The 9,476-nt window shown below is 50.1% G+C and overlaps 1 protein-coding gene across 1 annotated transcript in view; it reads right to left on the reverse strand.

Moving 5' to 3' along the window:
• The window catches only part of WDR91 (WD repeat domain 91), a 28,969-nt gene extending 19,804 nt beyond the window's left edge, over positions 1–9,165 (reverse strand). Inside the window, exons 1-6 of the mRNA XM_045495744.1 lie at positions 8,995–9,165; positions 7,281–7,460; positions 6,525–6,732; positions 4,871–4,953; positions 3,742–3,872; positions 2,490–2,655 (exon numbers count right to left, since the gene is read on the reverse strand). Coding sequence (XP_045351700.1) covers positions 2,490–2,655; positions 3,742–3,872; positions 4,871–4,953; positions 6,525–6,732; positions 7,281–7,460; positions 8,995–9,117 — 891 coding nt within the window. The 5' untranslated portion in view covers positions 9,118–9,165. The remainder of the gene's footprint in view (positions 1–2,489; positions 2,656–3,741; positions 3,873–4,870; positions 4,954–6,524; positions 6,733–7,280; positions 7,461–8,994) is intronic.
• Between the last annotated feature and the right edge of the window lie 311 nt (positions 9,166–9,476).

Genomic DNA, 9,476 nt, shown 5'->3' on the forward strand with positions numbered 1-9,476 from the left:
GATAGGAAGTGTCCTAATAAGAAGCCTTATTCGACATAGCTCAAAGGGCGAAGCTAAGATTAGCAAGTAATAATTATACAGAGGTTTCTACAAACAGGTTCCTAACAGGCAAACATCCCTACATGGACAAGTAGTGAGCTCCACATCACAGGAGGCAATCAATCCGGTGCGCTCCTCTATACAATTGGAAGGGGGGCCAGATGACCTTTACGCTTCCTCTAACTCTAAAATTCTGTGATTTTCTTGAACCTCAAAGTTCAGGTTGTTTTCAGAATTGAATGCTGAGTCTAGTTAATAAATTAATAAAACCACAAGTGACCCACAACCACTGGATTTTTCAGATGTAGATATCTATCACCTCCATTCATGAAACGGAAAGAGAGCTACCTTTGCTCTGTTAATATGCCACACAGTGACCCAAGTTCTATTTGAATATATTTTAGAGGCAATGACTGCCTGCTGCAAATTACAAATTCTTTTTTTTTTTTTTTTTTTTTGAGAGAGAGAGAAAGAGAGAGAGGGTGGGCAGAGAGAGAAGGAGAGGGAATCCCAAGCAGGCTCCACACTGTCACCACAAGCCCAATGCGGGGCTTGAACTCACCAACTGGGAGATCACGAGCTGAGCCGAAATCAGGAGTCAGATGCTTAACTGACTAAGCCACGTGGCCTGCCGCAAATTACAAATTCTTACCCTCATCTCTTGAACACGAACTGCACAAAAAGTTCCCAATCCCATTCCAATCTCACCATGTGACACCTACTTCCTGATCTCATTAAGAACAAGGCCACCGGCTTAACCCCAAGGAACGCATACTTGTGTTTTCTTTCATTTTAGCTTAATGAAACTGAATTTCATGATTTCCTGCATTTTTCAAGAGACCTAGCATCCCATGCATCGTCTACTACACTTAGAAAATATCGCACTGTGACAGAGATCTGCAAAGCAAACAGTAAAACTTATTCGGCCACATTCCATGGAACTGGAATTTGAATTTTCAGGTTTGGAATTCAGAAAAATAGCCATAGGAATCACCAGGATTGTTCTGACTGCCATAGGCCTCATGAATGCCAGGTGACAATCATTTTGCATTGCTGCCACCTCAGGTCTCAGGGCTGAGTCGGGTGCCCAAGTAGGCCAGTACCTTCACTAATACAACTAGCACTACTAAGATGTACTGTGTGCAGTGTGCCAGGCCCTGCATACACCGAGGGCTCTTGTAGCAGTTCGAGAATTATGTATTAGTATCAGCCCAGGCAAATCGGGGTGAGTTCAAGCAATCTAAGCAAGGATGAGACACAAGGAGCCAGGGCTGAAAGTACACCGCTGGCCTCCCGAGCCGGCATGCTTTTCTCTCCAGTGTCCTGCTCAGCATCTGTGCTTCAACAGAAATACCAAAGCCAAGGGCTGTGCTGAAAGCCCCGCCGTCCCAATGGCGGCCTGGAGTAGACCCCCGTTTCCCTGCCGCAGAGGGCGGCCCCAACCTGCAATTGTTCCCAAGCCAAGGGAGGTAGGAGAGGAAGGCAGACTTTATGACAACTGACTATACCTGTAACTTAAAAAAAATACATTAAAAGAGAAAGGGTCCCTGCCCAAGCAACAGAGTGTAACTGTGGGTCTGTCAAACTTTCACTCTGGAAGGCACTGCGGAAAGCAATGAATTCTGACCATCTCTGCCAGGAAAACTACTCAGTGGGACCCACGGCTGTTTGGGGTGTGAACTGGCATAAAAGAATTCTCTTGCAAGCTTCTATAAACGTGAAAAATAACAAAAAGTCCTTTGCTGAATCAGTGAATACCAACTTCTAGAAGAAATACACTGATTCAGAAGTAACTCTAATTTACTCTTTCTCTACACACCACTCTATATCACCAAAAATTCAAAATTCCAGAATGGCTCGAATTCACCCTTGAGCCACCAAATCCCAGTCACAAGCCTTCAGGAGTTCAGAGGAATTTATGAGAAAAGAGATTCAAGCATACTCCTCGTCACGGCCATGTACCCACTCCCCTGCAGGGTGTCACAGACCTCTGACGGTTGGAATGGGACTGCAGGTGCCAGAGAGCGGCAGCGTGCTGGGTGAAGGTCCCTCTGGGTGAGACGTGGGGCTGTGACCCGTCTCAACCCTTGGTTAGCAGCACGCACCTGCCTACTGTCTCATTCTGCCCACGACACCTGCAATTCTGACCAGAAGAGGGGACGTGGGTAGGCGCGGGATGTGTGAAGTGGATTCCCTCCTTACTGTCTCGGATCCCCCACTATGGTCTTATCTATGCCCTCATCCTGCAGAGCCATCGCTTATGCCTGAGGGAGAGGCGGGAGGGAGGAAGAAAGCGGATGGGATGTGAATATAGGAATCTCATCAGCATAGCAGAGAAATCAGTCCTAACAACAGGGCAATCAAGACCGCACTTGACGTGGGTCTGAGAGCCCAGTCAGAGGTCAAGGGCCTCCAGGAAGGAGTTAGAAAGGCAGGTCTTGTGTGCTCACCTGACTGCTGAAGGGCTCTTTCTTGGCCAAGCTCGGAGCCTGCGAGGGACCCTGGGCAGGTGACAACCTCGAGGGGCTCTTCTTACTCTGAGGCAGCAACGAGGACAGGAAACCCACTCGAGGCGACTGGGAGAGGGAAGTGCTCCTCTGGCTGCACACCATGGCTCTGGAAAGCAGACACACAAGGTCACAGGGCTGGAGGGGACCCGGGGAAACCCGAAGCACAGGCCTCCTGGGCTGTGGACGGCTCCAGGGGCACACGCCTGTGCTCTAAGTTGGCTTTATCCTTGGTACTATTTCTGGTACCCAAGGGAGCCAGCAGCCTATCTGGCACAGCGGTGAAGTGTGCAGGGCCGTGGTGAAGCTCAGAGCTGTGCGGGCCAATGGCCACTGGCCACATGCGCCACTGAGCACCTGAAATGTGTCTGGTCCAGACTGAGGCGTGCTGGAGGTACAAAACACACAGCAGAATGCAAGCCTTAGCATGAAAAAAGAGTGTTAAATAGGTCATCATCAATACTTTGTTTACATTTATCACATGTTGAAATGTTTTGAATATATGGGGCTAAATAAAATATATCATAAAATTACCTTCACTTGTTTCTTTTTACTTGAAGTAAAAATGTTTAAGTTACATTTTTGGCTTGCCTTTGCTTTCCACCAGACCCTGCTAGCTCAGAAACCGGACCAGCTGCTCCTGGGACAGCCCTTGGCCACATGCAGGTGTGGAATACGCCTGCCTGGGTCTGCATCCTCACTCACCAGTCCATGGCTGGGTGACCACTGTGTGCCTTGGGTTCTTCAAGGCTACAACCATTAGCATCACCTGGGACTTCTGCTTTAACTTGCTATATTTTAAGGTTGCTCAAATACCTCTCTCCCCATCTGCCTACCTCTTCAAGCCCTCAGACAGGTGCATGCTTCCACCGCCTCCTGAGTGCCAACCTTTTCACCCTTGAGGCACCCCTTTCAACACACAGACTTCCCCAGGCTGCACGACAGTGTCGGGTTTATTTATCCCTGCTGCACACATCTGGATGTGCAGTCCCCCTCCTTCGGGGTGGGCTCAGAGGCTGGGGGCCCGAAAGGCCAGGGGACCTTGCTCAGAAGCTCAGACAGGAACAGTGAGGGCCAAGGAGGCTCTCTGGCCATTCCCTGTCACCAGGAGTGAGAGGGCCGGGGCGAGGTGAGAGCACAGGGGCAGATGGGAGAGGGGGAGGCCCTCCCACCCCCGAAGCGGGCACACACTCACAGTTCTGAGTCCCCCAGGCGGTCCATGTTGGAGACATAAGGAGGCAATTTGTGCTGGACCAAGGCCTCTTCCTCCTCTGGCTGCAGCTCCTCTTTCTTCAGGCGGTGGATTTCGGCTTGCAAGGCAAAAAGCTGCGCAGGGGTGGGGGCGAGTCGGGTGGTAAACTCACCTTGCCTTCCCTCTGCCAAGGCGCATGAGACACATCACATCCAACACTCAACCGCACTGGCTCAAAAGGACACTGGACGTCAGCCCCAGGACGCCCGTCTCACCCTCTGCTCACCGCAGAGCGGGGGGGTGGAAAAAGGGCAAGTGGCACCTGTTACTTGACCACCATGAGGTGAGAAAACAACAACTGTTAGACACACAAATCCCACTTTTTTTCTTTGTATCATTTGACTTGCTTCTTCCTGAATTCATTGAGAAAAAGAGCTCCGTGCCATCCTTTGCTCTTTGGAATCTACAAAATCTACAAAATCAGGTTCTGGAACTCTCACGGAAAATTTTTTTCAGTAAAGTTCAGCATTTTTGACTTTTATGCCTGGAAAAAAAAATTACATAGGCACATGCACCCAAAGTGTAAACAGCTTATAATCTTCCTTTTTCTGGAAAACAACAACAACAAAAAAAAAAAAACGAAAAAAACAGACCTACAGATGCCTTAACTTCAAGGACAGAGAAATGCTCCTCAGACAAAATGCAAAGGCAAATGTGGGTCCCCTGGCTCTATTGTTTTACACACCTAGAGGATCATGGAGCTGAGCAGAACAATTAATTCATATCTGGGCTGTAAACACCATAGATGTGGATGTATGTGGAAAAGGACTGGAAGTATGAAAGAGACATACAAAAGTTATAAGGCATGAAAGCACATGGGTCCTTCTCCTCTGAAAGTTCATTACCATTGCTATGTTTTTCGTGCTATACACAGGACTCAAAATATGAACTTCGCCTCTGGTTTTCAGAGACTGCTCCAGACCCCAAATCTCCCATACTGACTTTCTGGTGGCTCACCTCCATCTGAGATCAGTGCTTTCCTATTTTTAATCAGCCCTCCACCACCACTACCTAATTTCACACAGGAAAAGCAGAAGTTCTACCCAAGAAGCAAGTGTGTTTCAGAACCGACCTTCTGGCGAAGAACTTCATTTTCTTCTTGAACCTGGTTGGTCCTCTGGCATTCCGCATCAAAGTTCAGAATCACAGGTACAGGTGCACAAAGTTAAAGAAAAAGACTGACTGAAAATGATTAAAAGTCCTTCCCAAACTCTTGACCCAGCAGCAAAACCCTTGAACATAAGTCAGAGGGAACAGAGTACAGACTTGGCCGTCCACGGCTGTATGAAAGTCCCTCCCCTGATGCCGGCTCTGGCCTTTCTTCAGACATACAGACACTCATAACAATCTGGCTGGTCAGCCCACAGAGAGGACATAAACCCAACCCTGAGCGTGTTCTCCCAAATACCAGCAGGAAAGAGCAAGCATTCAGTGGACTTCACGGCCTGTCTAAGCTGTAGCAAGGTCAGTGCAGACACTCAGTTAGAAGCCACCCCAGGGGCCGGCTGGTCTACCAGCTGGGCTGAAGGCTCGGCCACATGGCCTTCCCCTCCCCAGACCGAACCTCTCCCTAGCAAAGGTTTAGACTGAAGAGAGAGCTTTCTGCAGATTGGACAGTAACATGCCATCCTATGAATATCCACATTCTAGATCAGGGGGTCAGTCCTTCCCAACAACCCTCAACTGCTTCAGTCAGGAGGAGCACAAAGCAGGCAGGGCCTCAGTACTGGGGACGTGAACTGTGCTCAAATGTATGTGACCTAGTTTGCAGGACACTGTCCTACACTGAAAAGACCTAGAAGGCCCACATGGTCATGCAAAATGCTACTGGGCAGAGCCCCCTCCTAGTTTAGTCTGAAAGTCCTCAGGATAAAGAGCAGGGGGCAGAAGGAGCGGTTGTACCCGGCAAGAGTGGAATTGACACCCAGACCCACAATACAAAAGGAAAGGGCACCCTTCCTACCTGCACCAAACGGTGCCCCTCCCAGAGGCCAAAATGGCCACCCGTGGGCAGGCGTCTACAACGCCCGATTTATCAGTGACTCACCAAGCAGCTCCACTCAAACCGGACTCCCTTCTCCTCCTCTAGAATTCTAGCCTAGAAAGCATGAGCAATGGGGATCTCCTGGGCCTCAAAAATGCAGGCTTTCCATGACAAAATGGTAAACAGGGTAGGCTATAAATATCAATATTCTTTCTCTCTCTCTTCAATACCCATACATATATTCCTACCGCTGCTCTGTTTTCTGGCAAGTTGAGGAACTCTGAGGTCACTGTCAGAGTGTGACCCAAATGCAAACACAGGAAGGAAGTTCTAGCCCAAGAAGTATTTTGACCTGCTACCTAATCTCAACAGAGGCAAGTAATATCCTCGGGGGCACAGGGCACGCACGGAGAGGGTGTTCTCGGCTGGCCGGTTCTGCTAAGCAGCAGCAACCCCTGCTCAGCCCGATTTGAGGGCTCCTCCCAGGGCCAGCCACTTGTCCCCCACTGCCACTGCAGTCCCTGCTTATGCCCATCAGCTGTTTAGCAGCGTCCGGATGAAGATTGACGATTTCCTGGCCTACTGACAAAAATAATCACAATATGTCCAGCCCCCTCACATAACACATGACAGCCGTCTTTGGGCATTTTGCAGAAGCAATTGCATCGAGAGCAGCAGCCACTGATCACGTTGTCTGGAAGCCTCAGAGGAGACCCCCGGCCCCAGGCGGCTGAAAGGATATGCATGCACTGAAACAGTACGCTCAGGAAGTTGTGCAGGGACACAATGAAGGTATCGGCCCACTGTCGAGAGAAGTACGTAGCAAAGGTGGGGTTGGTGTCTGGGGACGGCAGGAAGGGCAGGACAAACCAATCCTTCCACTCAGCCTGGTTCTGGAGCTCTGTGGCCTGCTTTGCAAAGAACTCTTGAGCTTTGTCATTTCTGTTTGTCTGCCAAGACAATGAGGAGGTAGCAAGAAGGGGGAAGAGACAGATGTCCAGAAGATTCTTCATCAGCCTCTGGGTATCAGCCTGCCAGGTAAGTGGCCAAATATAGTCTACAAACTCCATAAAATAAATGACATCACTCTTTTCTCAAGTTCCTTATAATTTTAAAGAAGCTCATTCAAACTGAAGTCCTGAAGATAAAAGCCACCCTAAAAAAAATTAATTCTTCATTGATTTTCAAATAATCTAAGTGACTTATTCCCCTGGGTAGGCTATAATCTTTATTCCCCAAGCTTTAGCCCACCTACTTATATTCTTTAAAACACCACCCAGGCTTATGTGCTGAAAACGAGAGGAAACAGGAATGAGGAAGACAAGTCAGATGATCTACACATGAGAAGGAAAAAAAACCCAGGAAAACAGTCAAGAAATAATTTGCATTGTGACGGTTCCACCCTCTCCCAAAGTAACACAGACAGGTCTCCCCAGAAGTTAAAATCTATTTCGGGATCAAAGAACTCTCTCCAAGGAATCCCTGAACTAACAAGCACCTGGATCGTGTAGACGAGATAAAAGCGGAACAGGCTGGTTTTCAGCTTGTTGATGGTGGGTCTATATATATCCTCCAAGCGGCTGAAGAGCCTACGTTCCAGGTAGCTCCAGTAATCCCGAAGGGCAGCCAAGTCATACACCTGCATTAATTGTTGCAGCTGGTCCACAATCTTGTCCACCTGGCGGAGAAACATGGGACAGAGGTGGTGGTGAAGGACAAGAGGGAATTTTCCCATCACCTCACACAGTTAATACACCTTTTTCCTCTTGCTTGGGCTTCGAGTATGAGAATTTTTTCTAAATCAGCAATCTAGAAAACATTCAAAACATAGTAACGTAATGGCTTTTGAGCTATTTCCTGATGTTAGATATGGGGTTTGACCCTCCAGCAAGCATGGAAAGCTCAAGGGTAAAAGCCCTCTGGCCCTGGAAGCAGGAGGTCTAGGTCTTGGGTCTGTGTCTGTCTTACTCAACCAACTTGACAATGTCACTTCGACTCTGTGGTCTCGGATGCCTAAGATTTCAAAAAACACACAAAAAAAGAGAGAACCTCCATAATCCTCCTCCTAGCTCTGGCATTCCAGGAGTCCAAGACTCCCAGAGAGAAGCACTGACTGACCCCTGCAAGTCATGGAAGTATTACCACAGCCCCTGCGGTGGCTCAGACTGAAAGGCAAAGAAGTCACCTCCTTGTGAGAAATCACACCAGAGTACACAGTCTGTAAAAGGTTTTAGATGCCAATACCAATCAAACATCCCCATTTCTTTTTTCCTTTCTTTTCTTTTTCTTTTTTTTTTTTTACAGAGAGCACACAAGCCAGCAGGGATGCCCACCCAGCCCCCCGGCTCAATCCCGCAACCCTGAGATCAAAACCCGAGCCGAAATCAAGAGTCCCCTAAACCAACTGAGCCACCCAGGTGTCCCAGGAACATCCCCATTTTACAGAGCAGGACACTGAGGCTTGGAGAGCTGAAATGATTTGCTTTTGCCACTAAGTACCACTAACTTTGGCAAGAGGAGACCTCAGGTCTCCTACCTCCCCCAGCGTTCTTTGCTACTAGCTCACTGCCTCTCTCACAGTTCACCTGCCAACACCAATTAGAGTCAGCAAACACACAAATCACACACAAACTCCAAGAACTTCTCAACAAAAAATCACATCTGAGCAGGGGAAATATAATGTTTTAAAACGTACAGCAAGGTTCTCAACTGCAGGGGCAAATTGCCAATAAGTCACCGGCAAAGCCATTTTTAACAAACACCAAAAGATATTTGAACCCAGCTGACATTTTCTACTGCAGACCCTTTTGCTCCCAATGACATCGGAAGCCAACTTTTGAATGTTTCTGTTGCCCAAACTCAACTATCTACCCATCCTTAGCTCCTAAAACCTTTATCTCCATCCTGGCCAACAGGCCAGCACCTGCTGGGAGGCTGGAGCGGAGGACCGCGACCTGGACCAGGAGTCAGGGCACCTGGGCTCCAGCCTCAGCGATGCTCCTGACTCGCTGAGCAACTTCAGGCAAGTCGCGTTCTCTCTCAAGACCTCAGTTCCTCGTGTGTCAGGAGAGGGCCAGACGCGCTGATATCGACAGTCCCCCGGCGCGGTGACAGCGCCACTCCCGCCCCGGAGGGCAGTGCTGGGGTGGGGGAGCCCGCTCCGGTCTCCCTCGGGGCCGCCTCTGCCCGCGCCGCGCCCGCCAGTCCCTCACCCGGAACCCTTTCTCCTTGTCCGCCTTGATCTCGGCGTCCAACTGCCGCAGCGTGTGCGTGAAGCCGCGGAACAGCAGGTACTCCCGGACTAGCTCGTCAGTGCGCTCCACGGCCTCCGCCATCGCTGCGCCAGCGCCGAGAGCCGCCGCGGCAGGCGAGGGAGTGGGGGCGGGGCCTGGGCCGCGCGGGGCGGGGCCCGGCGCGGGCGCCAAGCACGTCACGCCGCGGCCCGCCTATCAGTCCGCACGCACCGCGCGCCGCTCTCCTGTGGCCCCTCCCCATCCCCGCCCCCAGCCATGCCCAGCCGCTTCCGTCAGCCTCACCCTCCGGGATGAGCGGCTGGAAAACCCATTGCTCGCCTGGGTTTTCTGGCGTCGCTGGCGCCGGCTTTGTGATCTGAGTTATTGAAAGTGGCGGCTGCCGTCCAAGTCAAGTAGGGTTGGACCTTGGAGAACATCCCAGATAGTCACGAGGCGGGCAG

This window comes from Leopardus geoffroyi, chromosome A2, assembly GCF_018350155.1.
Source record: "Leopardus geoffroyi isolate Oge1 chromosome A2, O.geoffroyi_Oge1_pat1.0, whole genome shotgun sequence".
NCBI classification, from domain to species: Eukaryota; Metazoa; Chordata; class Mammalia; order Carnivora; family Felidae; genus Leopardus; species Leopardus geoffroyi.